The sequence below is a fragment of the Gorilla gorilla genome, chromosome 10 (genome assembly GCF_029281585.2).
Source record: "Gorilla gorilla gorilla isolate KB3781 chromosome 10, NHGRI_mGorGor1-v2.1_pri, whole genome shotgun sequence".
In the NCBI taxonomy this organism is placed as follows: domain Eukaryota; kingdom Metazoa; phylum Chordata; class Mammalia; order Primates; family Hominidae; genus Gorilla; species Gorilla gorilla.
The window spans coordinates 116,817,548-116,837,418 of NC_073234.2; the positions used below are offsets into that span (position 1 = coordinate 116,817,548).

At 40.1% G+C, this 19,871-nt stretch overlaps 1 protein-coding gene and 1 non-coding gene across 3 annotated transcripts; one reads left to right on the top strand and one right to left on the bottom strand.

The window, feature by feature from the left end:
* Positions 1-1,109: 1,109 nt before the first annotated feature.
* Positions 1,110-15,865, bottom strand: ARL1 (ARF like GTPase 1). Of its 2 annotated transcripts, XM_004053747.4 has the most exons (6): positions 15,557-15,865; positions 13,764-13,901; positions 10,779-10,860; positions 8,982-9,093; positions 4,340-4,518; positions 1,110-3,617 (listed from the first exon to the last, which is right to left on the bottom strand). In XM_004053747.4, the coding sequence occupies exons 1-6, from the start codon at positions 15,558-15,560 to the stop codon at positions 3,587-3,589; spliced, it is 546 nt and encodes a 181-aa protein (XP_004053795.1). In that variant the 5' UTR covers positions 15,561-15,865; the 3' UTR covers positions 1,110-3,586. The 2 variants fall into 2 exon arrangements, with proteins under 2 accessions (XP_004053795.1, XP_063550312.1); XM_063694242.1 differs by having other exon boundaries at positions 1,110-4,518; positions 15,557-15,723.
* Positions 15,866-19,270: 3,405 nt separating this feature from the next.
* Positions 19,271-19,373, top strand: LOC115930282 (U6 spliceosomal RNA). The gene has a single exon (XR_004066933.1). It is a non-coding gene; the product is annotated as a U6 spliceosomal RNA (small nuclear RNA).
* The last annotated feature ends 498 nt before the right edge of the window (positions 19,374-19,871 follow it).

A 19,871-nucleotide genomic window follows, 5' to 3' on the forward strand; every position in this document is an offset into this window, starting at 1 on the left:
GGGAACATCACACACTGGTGACTGTTGTGAGGTGGGGGGAGGGGGGAGGGATAGCATTGGGAGATATACCTAATGCTAGATGACGAGTTAGTGGGTGCAGCGCACCAGCATGTCACATGTATACATATGTAACTAACCTGCACATTGTGCACATGTACCCTAAAACTTAAAGTATAATAATAAAAACTAAAACGGTAATAAGTCACACTTATTTAGAGGTGGCTCAAGTTGTTTCTGCTGTTCAACCATATAGCATCTTTTGCCTCACTCTATACTTGATGTGGAAGAAATATTCTTTAGTGCCCCATATATTTGGGGGCATATGGGGTGGGAAATCCACCCTATGTGCCAGGCACTTTGGATACATTTTGTTTAATCCTAGTATTCCTGAGAGATTTCTACAATTGGTTCCTATTTTACAGATGAATAAACTGAGACTCAGAGTAAATAACTTGCCTAAGGGTGATACAGGATGTAGGTGGTACAATCAAGATTCAAAGTCCATGCTTTGAGCTGAGCGCGGTGGCTCACACCTGTTATCCCAGCGCTTTGGGAGGCCAAGGCAGGTGGATCACTTGAGGTCAGGAGTTCGAGACCAGCCTGGCCAACATGATGAAACCCTGTCTCTACTAAAAATACAAAAATTAGCCAGGCGTGGTGGCACGGCACCTGTAGTCCCAGCTACTCAGGAGGCTGAGCCAGGAGAATCGCTTGCGCCTGGGAGGCAGAGGTTACAGTGGGCTGAGATCGTGCCACTGCACTCCAGCCTGGGTGATAGTGAGACTCCATCTCAAAAAAAAAAAAAAAAAAAAAAAAAGGTCCATGTTTTATAATTTGTAATTACGGGCTTAGAATATGACAGCATGTGGCACAGAAATCAAATGTTCATTCACTTCAGCATCTGTGCTTTGATGTAGTGTGTATCTCAAACGGGAGTTCTCACCCTTCTAAGGGCTTTGTAATGTATCAAAAGGAGGCCATCTTAGAAGACTGATTTTAATTAATTCTAAGTGACTTAAATGCATGTATTGCTTTCATAAAATTTTTAAAAATAAACTACTAAGGCAAAGATCAGAAAGGACAAATATATCTGGCATATTGAAGACGTCTTTGTTTTTAATCAATACATATTTATTGAGTGCCTACTGTGTGCCAGGTGCATCACACTAGATGCAAGGGATACTAACAGTAAATAAGATACGGTCCCTGCCCTCAGAGCTTACATTTCAACAGTTTAAAATGCATCTCAGGTATTTCAGATAACAGAAGTAATTCTACCACTCTCAAATTTTTTTTTTTTTATGCAAGACACAACACAACCATAGGCCAGAGTTATAAAATAGAATGTTAGAAAGAAACGTTTGGTATCATTTGTCCAGATCCCATTTTACAGAAAAGAAACTACAGGAGTGGCCATTTGCACCTATGTTCTGATTTCAAGTTTGGTGTTTTTCCCATTGCCAGGCCTCTCATAAAACAATATTCAGATTTGCCATGTATATATCAATATCCAAATGCTGGTAGCATACCTGTGCAGTTGTCTCCTGCTAGACAAGGACCATATAATTTATAGCTTATTTAAGTGTCCACTTTCTTTATCCCATCCTATTCTTTGTGATAAACCAGAGGGATCAGGCTTAACCAAGTGCTGAACTTTGGGGCAACTTCACGCCCTAGGATTCAAGATGGCCAGCAGCTACATGCCAGGTCTGCCTGCCAGGACCTTACTTTCCATTTTTTGCAGTTTTCCTGAACTGCCGGGAGGCAGCTGTACAAGCTTTACAAGCCTCAGGCTGTAAGTGAACTTGCTTTCTGCATTTTCCAGCCATGTGCCACTGACCAGAAGTGAACTCAAGTATAAATTGCAAAGGGCTACTTGTCAAGATGACAAATATCTATCCTACTGTTTCAACTATGAACATATTCTGAAATGCCATATGCCAGGTGCCATACCAGATACTAGGGACATAAATATGAAAAAGTCTTTGCCCCTTAGGAGTAATATTGGTTGTACTGGAACACTTGTAGCTGAAGGAAAATCTCCAAAAAAGATTTCAAAGAGACTAAAGTAGGAATGGGTGCTGGTGAATGAGCAAGAAGGGTGAGAGTCCCGCGGGTGAAGGGAGAAAGCAGCAGAGAATGAATATAAGCCCGGAGAATGAACATAAATGTGAGGGGAAGAGGCCAGAGGCCAACACTGGAAGGACAGTGAGGGCCAAGAAAGGAACTACTACTGTTTCTGAGACCTGCGGGGAACCATGGTATTAAGCTCTCATTACCAGCACCTAATTTTTTAGAGGCTGGTTTTCCAACTTCAGTGAAAGAAATTCACCCTGTTTTTAGCAATTATGAAGCACTATATTTACTTCTGTCACATTAGCTGATTCTGTGGTAGACTGGGTAATTTGAAAAGCTCCTTTGAACATGAATTGTTTTTAAACACAGTCTAGCAATAAGCCTAATTTTTAAAACAGAATGCCTAATTTCTCCCTGTACAACCAGTAAGATTTTGATTTTTAACAAGTTTACATGTCCAATTACATGTAGATAATGAAAACCAGTAAAGACACCTTTTATAATCTGAAAATAGATTTTTAAACCTTCCTTTAATGTGTTATGAATTCCATCAAATATAACCATTTAGGATTATTTATAGTATGTCACTGATCACTTCTACTAGTATAGACAAATAAATTTATAGACATTATTTTGAATGTAACTAATTAGCATAATTTTATTTAAGAGTCAGACTGTGTTGTCAATACTGACATTTTTGGGAATATATAGTATAGTTTATGACTCAAGCTTCTGAACCAAAAGTTTTACTTTGAGCCCTATTCCTACCTTACCAGCTAGCAGGTGACCTTGGGCAAGCCAACCTATTAGAACCCTGGGTTCACGTCCATACAGTGAAGACATCATAACCTGTCCTACCTACTTCACAAGCTTCCTCTACCGATCAACTAGATCAATATATGTAAGATTTTTTTTGACAACTGTAAAGTACTATAAAATGACAATTACAGATAAGTCAGTGAAGTTAACCATCAAAACAATATTCATGCCTATAACCAAAAGCTTTTAAACAAAACAGCTTAATAAAAAGTGGTCAGGTAAGCAAATAAAGATTATATTATACAAACTATGTTCCTCACCTACTCTCATACTGAGTCTAATCTTTGGAAAGATAATTCATTTTAAGGGGAAAAAATCTGTTAAGATATTTTTTAGTATTTATACAAACAAGCTGCAACTACTATTCAAAAATAGGTTTTTTTCATCCAATAGGAGTATACTCTTTAATAGAACTGTATTTGAATAAGAATCCCATACAAATAGAATATATACCTTAACACAATAAAGCAAGAAAAGAATATTTTACATTACATAGAACATTCAGGTGATTCGATCAAATTATCCCTCCAACTAAATACTTATTTTCCCTATTTACTACAAATATTGCAGTCAGTCAGTATATGCCAATAATCATATAGTTTTAACATCTAGTAGTGTGAAGTACACTTGACTGTTTCCAAAGGGAGAGAGGTGACGCAGTCTTCATTTCAGGGGAGAAGAATGGACTGAATTACTGTCTGCTTTTTAATGTTTCAACTAACCTGTAAAGAGAAAATGAACTGTTTTATAAAATTAATTTTCAGGTATAAAGCATGATCATCTATAATAAACTTTGTATTGGAGGTGGATTCCAAAGTACTTAAAATGATGACAGCTAACACAGATGAGGTTATGCACTAGATATCCATAAGGTTCCTTTAAGCTTTGAATTTGTCTATGATTTGAATGAAAAATTCAAAAAAGACCAAATATCTATTTTCCAGGCTACTACTTCTGGGCTACATATGGATGACTCAGAGGTGAAACTAGTCTCAATCCTCAAGGAGGTGATTATCTAATGAGTAGATGAACAAATCAAACTTACAAGACAGCAAAACAAGTACTATGTCACTAATTTGTGACAAGGGCATCTAACTTTAAGTGAGTGATTAGGCAGTAGGAATAGAGATACATTAGGAAAAGCTCTTCAGAAGAGTCTTAAGCTAATTCCTGAAAGATAAGGAATTGGAGGGTGAGGTGAGGCAGGGAAAAGGCTAAAAATTGGCAAAGAATTTGCTTATCTAAGTAACTGTAATCAGGTAGGTGTGGTTGAGAAGACAGATGCACCTGAAGACCAGTGAGAGAAAACGCTCGAGGAACTTATGAAATAAGCTGCTAAGTAAATCAAAGTTCATCCTCAACACTGGAGAAAAATTACACGTGGACGTGCGTAGCTGCAAGCACACACAAATGCACAGATGGCTTCTGGAAGCATGATACTTGCCATTCCATTGCCTCATCAAGGCCGGTGCCTTTGGTTGCTGACGTTTTGAATATTTGCCATTTTCGGTCCTTCAAGGCAGGTAACCCAAGTGAATTTGCCATCTCTGAGGAAGTCATGGCCTGTTCCATGTCCTGTTTATTTGCAAACACCACTAAAATGGCTTTTCTCAGCTCTTCTTCCTAAATGAAATTGAAAATATTTAATTTCTTTTAACTGAAGTGCTCTCTCGAGTTTAGAAAATGTCCAAAAATGCATTTTAAACATGTATTTTATAATTATTAATATATTATACATTATGAAATTATATAGAAATTATATAGAGAAGTATAAAGAAAAGAAGCTTCACTCATAATCCTACCTCCCAAATATGATCACTGTTAACATTTTGGGTGTTTTCTACTAGTACTTTGTTTTGCAGATACTTCAGAGTTTATTTAGTAAATACATTTACACATTTAAGATCACATTTATATATAGTTCCATACCCTGCCTAAAAATTAAAATCATGTTTCTCCAAACTATAACAACTTTTTCAAAATAAAAAAATGGCTAAACATGCTCTACGCTATGGATGCATGCACCATAAACTGTGTTAACTATTTTCTAGTATCTGACTCTTATAGAGTCTTTCCACTAGACTATTAGATAAACCCAAGTGACAGGGTCTTTATACAAAAATTTCTGTTTGAATCTGTTTCCTTAACACAATATTCTAAAAATGGAGTCAAAGTATGAACAGTTTTTTTCAGGCTTTGATAAACTGAATACATGCATGAACAGCTTTCCAGAAAGGTTACCCTACCAACAGTGTATAAAAGTCTCCATCTTCAATGCAGCCTTTGTAGAGTTGGGAATTATTTACTTTTCCAAACATAGCATCTCATTATATATTACTAGGGTATTCGAAATGCACGTGGGCTGAGGCAGGAGGCTCGCTTAAGTCCAGGAGTTTGAGACCAGCCTGAGCACCACAGGGGTCTCTACAAAAATTTTTTTAAAAAAAAAAACAAAAAAGGAAGCAGAGAGAGGAGCTCAAGGTTATAAGAAGCTTTGGTTGTGCCACTGCACTCCAGCCTAGGGGACAGAGGGAGACCCTGTCTCTTTTTTTTTTTCTTCTTTTTTTAAGACAGTGTCTCGCTCTGTTGCTTAGGCTGAAGTTGCAGTGGTGCAATCTTGGCTCACTGCAGCCTCTGCATCCTGGGTTCAAGTGATTCTCCTGCCTCAGCCTCCTGAGTAGCTGGGACTACAGGTGCCCGCTGCCACGCCCAGCTAATTTTTGTATTTTTAGTAGAGATGAGGTTTCACCATGTTGGTCAGTCAGACTGGTCACGAACTCCTGACCTCGTGATCCAACCGCCTCGGCCTCCCAAAGTGCTGGGATTACAGGCATAAGCCACCGCGCCCTGCTGACCCTGTCTCTTTAAAAACAAATGCAAATGTTATTAGCAATGTTTTTCCCCTACGAATTGCCTTTTGCTCATTTTGCAAAAGATCTTGCTATGATTCAGATCACTAATCCTTAGTCATTGGCTTCTGGTTAGGCCTGGTTTCTTACCTTAATCTTGCTTATATTTGCCATATCTGAGCTTTGGGGGAGTTTTGTTTACATTAATATAATTAAATCTCATCTTTTGAATTCCTTATATGTTCTTATAATTTTCATTTTTTACATTTAATTATTTATCCATTTAGAATTCATTTTTGTGTATAAGAAAGTTGAAAGGCCAGGTGCCGTGGCTCACATCTGTAATCCCAGCACTTTGGGAGGCTGAGGTGGGTGGATCACCAGGTCAGGAGTTCAAGACCAGCCTGACCAACATGGTGAAACCCCGTCTCTACTAAAATTACAAAAATCAGCCGGGTGTGGTGGTGTGCGCTTGCAATCCCAGCTACTCAGGAGGCTGAGGCAGGAGAATTGCTTGAACCCGGCAGGTGGAGGCTGCAGTGAGCCGAGATTGCGCCACTGCACTCCAGCCTGGGCAACAATAGTGAGACTCCGTCTCAAAAAAAAAAAAAGTTGAAACCTAAACTGCTTTTGTGTCTATACTATATATTTTTTGTTTGTTTGTTTTGAGATGGAGTCTCACTCTATCACTCAGGTTGGAGTGCAGTGGCACTATCTCAGCTCACTGCAACCTCCGCGTCCTGGGTTCAAGTGACTCTCCTGCCTCAGCCTCGCGTGTAGCTGGGATTACAGGCGTGCGCCACTACACCTGGCTCATTTTTGTATTTTTAGTAGATATGGGTGGCCACGCTGGTCTCAAACTCCTGACCTGAAGTGATCCGCCTGCCTCGGCCTCCCAAAGTGCTGGGATTACAGGCGTGAGCCACCACACCTGGCCTGTGTCTATATGTTTTAACATTAACAGTCCTGACTCGTACTTGGCCCATACTTAACATAACATGATATTTATTGATGAATTAAAAGTGACTCCCTAAAGAAAGAATCCAACTTTTACTTCTTTCTCTGTAAGACTTTATAAGTCAAATCCTAACACTGCAAGTAACAACAATCCTGCACAACTCAAGAATTGTAAACTGAAGTTAATAATCCATTCCTTTTAAGCAATACTTTATATGATAAAAATACACTATATCATGTGAATTATACCTAAATAAAACTGTTCTTTAAAAAACCCATTATACCCAAGGCAATTAAACCTTATCCTTACATTTAAATTTGGTCTAAGAAGCTCTTATAATAAATATAATGCTATGATGTAAAAAAAAAAAATTAAACAAATGTTTAAAACTATTAAGTCTGCAATTTATAATTTGGAAGCCATTAAGAAGTCAGTAGTTCAAGAAATCAAAAGTCCTGGGCTGAGCGCGGTGGCTCATGCCTGTAATCCCAGTACTTTGGGAGGCCAAGGCTGGCAGATCAGGAGGCGGGCAAACTGCTGAGGTCAGGAGTTCGAGACCAGCCTGGCCAACATGGTGAAACCCCATCTCTGCTACAAATACAAAAATTAGCCGGGTGTGGTGGCAAAAGCCTATAGTCCCAGCTACTCAGAAGGCTGAAACAGAAGAATCGCTTAAACCCAGGAGGCGAAAATTGTAGTGAGTGGAGATCACGCCACTGCACTCCAGCCTGGGCGACAGAGCAAGACTCTTTCTAAAAAAAAAAAAGAATTCAAAAGTCCATAGTCCCCTCATCTGAGGATGCTTTTACCTAGGTATCAACTGGCCTAGAACTTATATTTAAACATCCCTCGATTAAACAATTCAGAATCCAGTTTTTGACAAGAGAAAGAAACTTATCCATCTAATTTTCCAGAGCAAGGGCAATTTTATTATTATCATAGTACATTTGATTATTTTTTCATTTTTTAAAAATGGATTATTTAATGCATCCTCTGAATTTGATCAGTTAGCCAATATATGATCTTATTAACTTCAGTGAATAAGATGTGTTGAATTCTTAATTAAGTGCTATACATTGTTCCTCCTAACAGGGTAAACTCAAAGAACTTAATTTTAGAGGGAGAGATACATAAGTAAACAAATATATTTTTTTTTAATTTTTATTTTTTGAGACGGAGTCTCACTCTTGTCACCCAGGCTGTAGTGCAGGGGCACGATCTCGACTCACTGCAACCTCTGCCTCCTGGGTTCAAGTGACTCTCCTGCCTTAGCCTCCCAAGTAGCTGGGATTACAGGCACACACCACCATGTCCGGTTAATTTTCTTGTATTTTCAGTAGAGATGAGGTTTCACCATGTTGGACAGGCTGGTCTCAAACTCCTGATGATCTCTGGTGACCTGCCCGCCTCGGCCTCCCAAAGTGCTGGGATTACAGGCGTGAGCCACCACGCCCAGCCAACAAATACATTTAAAAATAATGTAAAAAACCAGTAAGAAGGGTGCAATGGCTCACACCTGTAATCCCAACACTAGGAGACCGAGGCAGGAGGATCACTTGAGGACAGGAGTTTGGGACCAGCCTGGGCACCATAGGTAGACCCCGTCTCTACAAAAAAAAAAAAAAAAGAAAAGAAAAAGAAAAAAAAGAAATAATATCGGTATAAAGAATAAAGAAGGGTAAAGGATTAGAGAATAAATAAGACTTCTTTCTGGGGAAGAGATGTGGGAAGAAACACGTCAGGAAGGCAGCCATGCAAAGATGCTGGAGAATAGTATTCCAAGCAGACGGATCAGCAAGTACAAAAGGCCCTGAGCCAGGTGTGCAAGCTCGTGTCCAAAGAACAGAAAGAAGGTCAAAAGCACTGTAAACACTGGGAAGGGTAAAAAACGATAAACGTGAGGCCAGCATTGTGCCAGTAACCCAGAAATACATATTTCTCTGAACTTGAATCCTTCTAAAACAGCTAAAAATAAAAAGACATATTTTAAAAGTCACATCAAAGAAGTGACTTAGAATAGATGCTTTTGTTTAAGTGAGCTCTGAACCTCCTGGAAAATCAAGCAATCTGGCTTAAAGAGGAAGTTACGAGGTTAGTTTTTGTTGTTGTTTTGTCTCCAACCCTCCTCAACTGTATTTTTGGAATAGAAAATCATTTCCATAAAAGAAAATAATTTTAAAAGGATGGAGGGAACAACCCCTGCATTCTTTTTAATTATTCTTCAATGTAATAATATGTAAATGACTGCCCCACATTTTAAAGTGGTTACGTTTTCTTACCTCCAACATGGCAACTAACTCTGATTTGGAAATGCCAATTCGGTCTCGGTCACAACTGTCTACTACATAAATGACTGCATCTGTGTTTGAATAGTAACATCTCCAGTATGGCCTAGAGAAAATTCAAGAGGGGAGAACATATTGTTATTGTTTTAAAGAAGAAACTGACATATCAATTGCCAATTCTGTCCCACACGTTAGAATCAATGCCTTAATGATTCACTGTTTCTGGTGGATACATGTACCATATCCCTCAGATGTGATGTAGTCAAAAGAATGTTGATAAACATTGGCTGGGCATGGTGGCTCACATCTGTAATCCCAGCATTTTGGGAGGCTGAGGCGGGCAGATCAACTGAGGTTGGGAGTTCGAGACCAGCCTGACCAACATGAAGAAACCCCGTCTCTACTAAAAATACAAAATTAGCTGGACATGGTGGCAGGTGCCTGTAATCCCAGCTACTCGGGAGGCTGAGGCAGGAAAATCACTTCAACCAGGAAGGCAGAGGTTCCAGTGAGCTGAGATGGTACCATTGCACTCCAGCCTGGGCAACAAGAGTGAAACTCTGTCTCAAAAAAAAAAAAAAAAAAAAAAAAAAAGAATGTTGATAAACATTGACTCACAGGACCAGGGAGTTTCAAAATGAATTCAGACTTCAGGCTGACAAAATTTATTTATAATCTATGAAATCACTAAATATACTGATAGAAAAGTTGTACACAGACCTGATCATTACATCTTCTTAAACAAATCTTTAACTAGGCACCCCTTAAGAGGAATAAACTTTTTAAACGTGATTTTATTTAACAGTCATGAAATTAATCACTGACATCAAGCAGTAGAAATGGCTAAAATTGTAAATAAACTCAAAAGTGATTCAATGGAGTCTCTCTGAGCCTACTCTGGCTTGGGAGGCTGCACAATTTAAAAAAAAGAAACGTGATTCAAGAAATGAGTTAAAAGAAGTCAGAATGTTTGGAGAATGCATTACTAATCTTTTAAGATGGTACTATCGTGACCAACTACTGACGGTCACCAAACATTCACTGTTGCCATGTCAAGCCCAAAATGCTAAGCAGAAGACCTGAACTTCAGAAGGCATTTATTTTTTATTTATTCATTTATTTTTTTTGAGACAGAGTCTTGCACTGTAGCCCAGGCTGGAGTGCACTTGCGCGATCTCAGCTCACTGCAACCTCCAGCTCCCAAGTCCCGGTACAAGCAATTCTCCTGCCTCAGCCTCCCAGGTAGCTGTAATTATAGGCACGCACCACCATGCCCAGCTAATTTTTGTATTTTTAGTAGAGACGAGGTTTCACCATGTTGGTCAGGCTGGTCTCCAACTCCTGACCTGATGATCCGCCCACCTCGGCCTCCCAAAGTGCTGGGATTACAGGCGTGAGCTACCATGCCTGGCCAATGGCATTTATTTTTATATTAGCCCTAAATGGTATGCCTGCAAGGTACTTTAATGAATTCCAAAACAATGTGTTTCAGAGAGGAGAGACTGACAAGAACTAAATGGAGGGTCCTTTCTAGTTGAGAATAGCTGAAGTAATAAGATCTTGAGATTTTCGTGAAAAGATGTTCATTAAACAGGTATCTGGAAAACTGGGCTTCCTTAAGTTTTAACTCAATGGATGCTCTAAGGAAATAGTTCCAAATTTTACCTCATTTTAAACTAGGTGGCTCCATTTAAATTACAATAGAACACATATTCGGGTTTACTGATTTTATCCCTTAAAAGAATCAATAAATGTCAAATACTACCAAATAACCTGGTCTTTGTACCATACCTGATACTTGTCTGTCCTCCTAAATCCCAGACTTGGAATTTAAGGTTTTTGTACGTCACCGTCTCTACATTAAATCCAATGGCTGGAAGAGAAATCAAATCAGTGGTATGTGTAGGTAGACTAATACATTCCACCTTCAAAATATCCTATCTAATTGAGTTACAGCAATTAATGGTAACTGTTATTAGAGTTTAAAATATATATATATATATAGTTTGTCTTAGGATTCGAGTTAAAAAGAAATGGTAATTGTTGAATCACATTATTGGTTGAGATTTTATACCATTTAAGACGAAATAGTATGCTCTGCTCCCCCACACATGTGCAGGTGTGTGCACAAAACATCAATTAGCAAGATCAATACCATCTTCAAGATATTTTTTAAAAGCCAGCAGTTCTGCAAATAAAGTATATAATTTTAGCTCAAATAAATTAAAAAAAGAATTTAAAAAAGAAATAAAAAGGAAAACATAATTTTTAGCTCAATGGAAATCCTATTATACTAAACTCCCCTCATAATAGAGTAGTTAAAAGTGTTCGAAAGCTGTATTTAGAAAGTACAGTTGTGGATGTACTATAAAAAGCAGAATTTTGGCTGACAGCAAATAAACAGACCAAAAGCAAAAAAAGCTAAACTTCAGTTCTAAACTACAGCATAGACACAGCCATGGCTGCAGCTTTCAATCTCACAGCCCATCTGCAGACATCCTCAAAAACTCACTTGTAATAAGGTCATGGCTGGGTGGTCAAAGGGCAGGTGTCCCATCCCTTTTCTCTGCCATCCTTCTTAGGTGAAAAATAGGTAAAAAATAACTTCCATGGCTGGGTGCGGTGGCTCACACCTGTAATCCCAGCACTTTGGGAGGCCAAGGCGGGTGGATCACCTGAGGTCAGGAGTTCGAGACCAGCCTAGCCAACACTGTGAAACCCCATCTCTTCTAAAAATATAAAAATTAGCCGGGTGTGGTGGCACATGCCTGTAATCCCAGCCACTCTGGAGGCTGATGCATGAGAATCGCTTGAACCTGGGAGGCATAGGTTGCAGTGAGCTGAGATCTTGCCACTGCACTTCAGCCTGGGCAATAGAGTGAGACTCTGTCTCAAAAAAATAAATAAATAAAAAATAACTTCCAGCTATAACTGGACAATTAGCTTTTGTTTTATATTTAAGTCTGCAGTGGTAAGTGATACCTTTGAGTATTTGGCAAGTATGTCTATTACAATTAAAAAATAACAATACTATGACAAATTTGAGCAAAAAACTAAAATGCAAGTTCATGATGTCTCCCTTAGAATTAGGTAGGAGTGTAATCACAATGTTCACCAATAGTAAAAAACATCGTTTATATGTGCAAGACAAGAGAATGGTGTAGACTGGGTGCAGTGGCTCATGCCTGTAATCCCAACACTTTGGGAGGCTGAGGTGGGAAGATTGCTTGAGCCCAGGAGGTAGAGGTAGAGGTAGAGGCTGCAGTGAGCTATGAATGTGCCACTGCACTCCAGCCTGGGCAAAAAAGCAAGACACTGTCTCAAAAAAGAGTGTGGTGTAAAGCAGCACTCACTGAAACTCGAAACTATCCACTGTGCTGCTCTGTGCACTACAGGAGATGCCCAGACAGAGACGGGTGATTTTGAGAAGCAAAAACTAAGGGAACTAAAATTTACTGAAGGTAGCAAAAAGGAATAACAGACATTACAGGGTTCAAAACGCTCTTCTTTCTTAGAGGCTAGCCTCTTTCGTTTTAGTCCATAAATTTAAACAGTAACAATATAGAAATACCCTGAGTGACAGACTAACATTAGAGGCGTAATTTAAAAAATCTTGAGCAAACTGTATGAACTCTTTAATTTAAATGTACTACTCTTCTCTAAGTAAATTCAAGGCAACAAATCAAAAAAGTATAAATAACAACAGTATTCTCATATAGTCAGTAAGACTGTTGGAGAATATTTTTGTAAGACAGTAATAATTGATTAAAATTGAGGTATTTCTTCTCTTAATAAATATATACATATACACATATATATTTTGAGACCCAGTTTTGCTCTTGTTGCCCAGGCTGGAGTGCAATGGCGCAATCTTGGCTTGCCACAACCTCTGCCTCCCAGGTTCAAGCGATTCTCCTGCCTCAGCCTTCCGAGTAGTTGGGATTACAGGCATGCACCACCACGCCTGGCTAATTTTGTATTTTTAGTAGAGATGGGGTTTCTCCATGTTGGTTGGGCTGGTCTCCAACTCCCGACCTCAGATGATCCACCCGCCTTGGCCTCCCAAAGTGCTGCCATTACAGGCGTGAGCTCCTGTGCCCGGCCTTCTCTTGATATTTTTAAGGTACCAAATTACTTCAACACTCAGTCTCTGCAACTCAGATCTTTAAAAGTAATCAATAGAATTACCTAAGATAAACTAATCTTAATTAAAATAGTAACAAATACAGGAAAAAAAGGCACTTCACATGTAATATCACCTAACATTTATATAATTCTTTACACAGATTTAAAAGGTACTTTTACCTACTTCGTTTATTTCCCCCTGAAAACCAGTGGGTATTTGTTATCTTATGTATTTTATTAGTAAAGATACTGGCTCTCAGTAAGATTTAGTAACTTAAACCTATAAACAGCCCAACCCGGCCGTAAACCAGAACAAGGGTCCTTAAATTACACTAAGCTGCCTCTTAGTTGATGGAAAAAGTGTTATCAATGTTATGTTCATACTAGCAGTTTACAAACTTTATCAAATCCTTTATTATATGAATTAATTTATTCAGAAATAGGCCTGGCATAGTGGCTCATGCCTGTAATCCCAGCACTTTGGGAGGCCAAGGCAGGAGGATCACTTGAGGCCAAGAGTCTAAGACCAGCTTGGGCAACATAGTGATACCTGATCTCTACTAAAACAAACAAAAAAGAAAGAAAGAAATAGAGTTATGTTGGATGGAGACCAGAAAGCCCCTACAATTAGCTCATCATACCAACACTTACTAGGTATAGTAGTAACAACTTCTCCAACTTGTAATCTGTACAAAATTGTGGTTTTTCCTGCTCCATCTAATCCCAAAATTAAAATTCTCATTTCCCGAGTTCCAAACAGACTGGAAAATATACTTGAGAAAAAGCCACCTAAAAAATAATAAAAGAAAAAGCATACACAATGTCATTTTGTGAACTAGGTATACAAAACATCTAACCTTGTCCTTTGAGAGCTAAATACCAAATTAAATATTATAATTTCCTGGATGCCTAGGTGCATATTTTTCCTCCCAATGAAATATATTATTCAATATCAAACAAGTAATTAGTTATGTTACTATGTCCTTAGTTATGTTACTATTGTGTCATGCAGGCACAGAAGATAAACCAAATAATAAGAGAAATATGGCTGCGGCCTTTGGGAATCTCATTTTCTAATCAGCAGAATAGGAATATTTTAGCATGATCCCCTCACTACCCCTAAAAACCAAGGGGCCAGTAAGGAGGATAGTGGGACAATGTAATCCTCGCACAGGAAAAGTATTGTACAGCAGTAGTACCACTATAACCAACTTCAATCAGAGTTCTCCACGAAGCAATATAACTAATACAAGAAATTGAGAAAAAAGCTGAAAACAATAACTATTTTTGACAGAAACCCACTTTTAAAAATAATAAAGCTCTATCCAATGCATCACAAAATATTCCCAGAAAGCTTCCTGTACACCAAGTATTGTGTAGTATAAAAAGCACAGTCCTTTTCCCATCCAGAGCCATTAGAGAAGATTAAAAACAAGTTACATTAATACAAAAAAAATAGTTAACATCAGAAGTGATGCCACACTGTTATTTGGCAAAGACATGGCATAACTAAGAGCTGCGAGTTGAAAAATGAACACCATGGGCTAGAGAACCTTGGGAAAGTTCAACAGAATGGGTGTGACTTGACAAAGTCCTTTCTACCATTTACAGGTAGAAGAGAGGCGGAACAAAACTGAAGGCGGTTATGGAAGACAGGACAGCGCCTGTGATGCTTGGGAGCAAGAAGTATGCTCCCCAGAAAACTGTGGAGGGATTTAACCAAGCCAAAGAATCTGCACCTTCATTTGGAGGGTGGGAAACGAGTTAAAGAATGTGCACCCTCATTTGGGTTCTAGCGGGGCGAGGGTGTTACCTGATGCTTGTGAGAATGCGGTTCCCTCAATCAGCGGGCCAAGAACTGAGAATAAAATTTCATTTACCGACTAGAAATACCCGTATTATTACATGAAACGCTACAGCAGATTAGCAGACAAATGCCAAACTGGCCATAAAACAACATAAGCAACACCTGCTCTCAGATTTTTCAAACTGACGCCGTCCCAGCGCCCCTGGTAAAGAGAATAATTAAGCTTCCACTCTGGGGCCGCAGCTCATCTTTCACCAAGAAACCTCAGCGAACCTGCGACTGACGCGTTGCCAGCCTCCGTAAGAACAACTCTGCCCAACAAGCGGAGCTGGGGATGAGGGAAAACTTCATGATAAGGGTAAAGAACTCGAACCCAGGCTCTGCGGATGTCCCCAAGCTGTCCGGGTCCCTGGACCCCGCGGGAATGAAGGGGAAACGAGAGAGGGCGGAGGAGAACGCGAGAGGCCGGATCCACCCCTACAGATGAAGATCCAAAGTGAGTCAAGTCCTCCGCGACCCGCCCCCTGAGGAGCTGGCTACTCTAGGGTTCCCTGGCCGGCCCCTCTCCTCCTCTGCACCCCAGCCCTCGGCCGCGGCTCCCTCGAGCGCGCCCAGGTGCCCTTCTCGAACTCCTCACCCATGATGAACCCCCTGTCCTCCCTCGCCGATCTTCAGTGATTCCTTGGCCTTCGGCTGCAGCTCCGAGCCGGTTTCCTCGCAAGCCCAGTCAGCCAGCAACTTCCACGTCGGACTCCAGGCGGGGGCGGGAGAGAGGGTCAGCTGCGACTGCGCGCCGGGAACGGTGGCCTGAGCATCCGCGTCGTCGCTTTCGACTCACGGTCCCCGCTCACTGGATGTAGATACTGTGGAGGCCAGAAGAGACGAATAATTCAAAAACCTGAAGTCTCTCCTGCTTGTGTTTTCCTAGACAGAAAGAGCTTCTGAAATAGAGAAATTGGAATTTTTGTTTTAAATTCTGACACCAAAAAGTGGCGAATCTGACAACTAAAAATGCGAGTCGGGCCTCGATGAGACGTCCAGGTCGAACGCTGGCGCAGGCTGCGGCGTTACAGAGGACGCGTGTCCCGAAGCGCCCTGCGGGGCCAGCCCGACTCTCCCTAGGTGCTTTCTCCCAGAAAGAAACAAGACTACGTAATAATAATAGGAATGGTCCCGCGCGGCCAATGCGGAGCAGCCTTGCACCTGAGGCCAGTAACCAGAGGTTTTTGTCTTCGCTGTGGCCTGCAGGACGAGGACCTCGCCGGCTTTTTTTTCTCGCTGACCGAACAGCTGAGACCGCCTTTCAGGGGTCGGCAGTGTGGACTGGCTGGTCCCGATCGTGGGGACCAGGGACTTATTCCCTCGAGGGTCGACTGTTGGAAGTAATGTAGGTTTTGATAGTGAAGTGTGTGGAGAGGAAGAAGGAAGCACACCTATAGGATGTGGAGAAGGGATTTCCCCTAGAGTAATTTTTAAAGGTTGAGCATGTATGTTTTGAAACTTCCCAAAGATCCATTGAAAAGTAAACCTTCCGGCCGGGCGCGGTAGCTCACGCCTGTAATCCCAGCACTTTGGGAGGTCGAGGCGGGCGGATCACGAGGTCAGGAGATCGAGACCATCCTGGCTAACACGGTGAAACCCCGTCTCTACTAAAAATACAGAAAATTCACCTGGCGTGGTGGCGGGCGCCTGTAGTCCCAGCTACTCAGGAGGCTGAGGCAGGAGAATCGCTTGAACTCAGGAGGCAGAGGTTGCAGTGAGTCGAGATCGTGCCACTGCATTCCAGCCTGGGCGACAGAGCGACACTCCGTCTCAAAAAGAAGAAAAGTAAACCTTCCATCCCTAATACCCTGTATCTCGGTGATCCCCAGTAGTCACTACTGTTAATACTCTCTTAGGTTTTCTTCCAAATCTTATTAATACCTTTGCATATTATGTTTTTATTTATGGTAGAGATTTTCATCCATTCAACAGAAGTTTATGGATTGCCTTTTTAGTTTATTTTAAAAGAATTTTTCTAGCTTTAAATAAAAATTGTATATATTTACAGCGTACCATGTGATGTTTTCATAGATGTATATGTTGTGAAATGATAACATACCCATCACCTCACATAGTCGTGTGTGCTTGTGTGTATGTTTATTTTGTGCTAAGAATATTTAAGGTCGGCCAGGTGTCGTGGCTCAGGCCTGTAATCCCAGCACTTTGGGAGGCCGAGGCGGGCAGATCCCTTGAGCCCAGGAGTTGGAGTCCAGCCTGGGCAACATAGTGAGACCCCATCTCTACAAAAAAAATAAAAAAATTAGCCAGGCACAGTGGCACCTGTAGTCCCAGCTACTTGAGAGGCTGAGATGGGAGGATCACTTGAGCCTGGGAGGCAGAGGTTGCGGTGAGCCAAGATCCCGCCATTATTCTGCTCTCTAATTCTATGAGTTCCACTTTTTTTGACTCTACATATAAGTGGGATCATGAAGTATTTGTGTTTCTGTGCCTAGCTTATTTCCCTTAGCATAAATTCACCCATGTTGTCATAAATGACAGGATTTTCTTCTTTTTAAAAGCTGCATAGTATTCATTATATATATAAATACACATACATATACCACATTTTTATATTTCACGTTTTCTTTATCCATCAGTTCACTCTTAGGTGATTCCATACTTTGGCTATTATGAATAATGCTGCAATGAGCATGGTGATGCAGATATCTCTTTGACATACTGATTTCATTTTCTTTGGATATATACCCAGAATATATGGTATATACGTATATATTGTATATATGGTACATATGCATATATGATATATATGGTATATACTACACGGTTTATACTGTAGTTCTATTTTTAATTTTTTGAGGAGCCTCCATACTGCCTTCCATAATGGTTGTACCAATTTACATGCTCACCAACCATGCCTATCTTGGTTTTGATTTGTTTGCAGACCCCGCTAGTTGTCTAGGTTCTGAACTAGTTTTTGCCTGTTGCTCTCATCCTTGCCCCCAAAACCACAGGTTCATGGAAATTTTCCTGCAAGGAAAAGTTTTGTTTTGTTTCTTTTTATTTTTGTTAATGGTTTGAGAAGGGGAGAAGGGCTCTTTACCTAAACACCTGAACCTTTCTAAGGCTATCCTTTGTAAGCATTGTGTGGTCTAATTATTGGACCTCTGTGCTTATGATTCTATAATACCTCCTCTTAAACAAGATTAGTTTGCTACTGCTTGAAAGATCTTGGCCATTACTACTTCAAACTTACGTCGATGTCAGATTTATATTTGAGTATGATGTGTGTAATTCTTGAAAATACAGATTCCCTTTAAAAGAGAACTGAGACGGGGCACAGTGACTCATGCCTGTAATCCCAGCCCTCTGGGAGGCCGAGGTGGGTGGATCACCTGAGGTCAGGAGTTCAAGACCAGCTCGGCCAACATGGTGAAACCCTGTCTCTACTAAAAATGCAAAAATTAGCCGGGTGTGGTGGCAGGTGCCTGTAATCCCAGCTGCTCGGGAGGCTGAGGCAGGAGAATCTCTTGAACCCGGGAGGCGAAGGTTGCAGTAAGCTGAGATCGCACCACTGCACTCCAGCCTGGGCGCCAGAGCAAGACTCCATCTCAAAAAAATAAATAAAATAGAACTGAAAGGAAAAATGTGCTGTAATATAATTGTGTATTCAAACTACATATTCTGAACCAGATAAATGAGATATATATTGCGATGCTTTGTAAACTGAAATACTATATACAAATTTAAATGTATTGACAGCCTTTCAGAATCTATATTAAGCACCTAATTACAAGTCACTGTGGAAATAACAGTGTAATAAAGACTAAAAAAGACCCATTAGGCATTTTGATCAAAAAATCTCATTTTTCAAAATTTGATCATATAATGCTTTGCTTTGTTAGTAAAGAACTGACCTAATTCCCTACAGGCATTGAAAACAAAACAAAGGCCAGAGCAATGGCTCATGCCTGTAATCCTAGCACTTTGGATTGAGGTGGAAGGATAGATTGAGGTCAGCAGTTCAAGACCAGCTGGGCAATATAATGAGACCCCGTATCTAAAAAAGAAAATTATTTTTGTAATTAGCCAGGCCTGGTGACACACACCTGTGGTCCCGGCTACTTAGGAGGCTGAGGCAGAAGGATTGCTTGAGCCCAGGAGTTCGAGGCTGCTGTGAGCTATGATCAAGCCACTGCAATCTAGCTAGGGCAACAGAGCAAGACCTTTTTGCTAATAAATGGATAAATAAAGCGTTGAGACATTGAATAAAGAGATTTAATGAGCCAACACACATGAAATAGAGTAGTTATCAACACATAATACTCAAGGTTTTTTGAAAAAGTATTGAGAGCTTGTTTCAGCAGCACATATACTAAAATTGAAGAATACAAGGAAGATTAGCATGGCCTCTGCACAACAATGACATGCAAATTGAAGTGTTCCATATTTTTAAAAATTTTTAAAAAGAATAAAAGTGTTGAGACAAATTTATAATTAACAAAGCCATAAATAGCCAAGAGAAACTTAGCTAATCTTTATTGGTGATTACATCCCACCTCCACCACGGCTTCTCTCAATTTATGACCACAGAAAGGTTCCTACTTTTATAGGAACGCAAATGCATAAAGTTCATGATAAGGTGTTGAAAAATAAAATAACAAAACTGCCATTTCCTGTATATTTTATGATTCTAACTAATGACAGCCATTACTCTGTAGGAAAGATACATATCTTTAGGGCAATGTTGCTTTTCAAAATGTAGTCATTCCTGTTAATATTGACCTAGCATTATAGTTTCCTGCTTATTAAAATGAAGTCTTTGAGGAAGTAGAATTATAGCATCATGCTAGAATTAAAACTAAATGTTTGGTTTTCATTTATTTATGTATTTATTTATTTGAGACAGGGTCTCACTTTGTCACCTAGGCTGGAGTACAGTAGTGTCATCA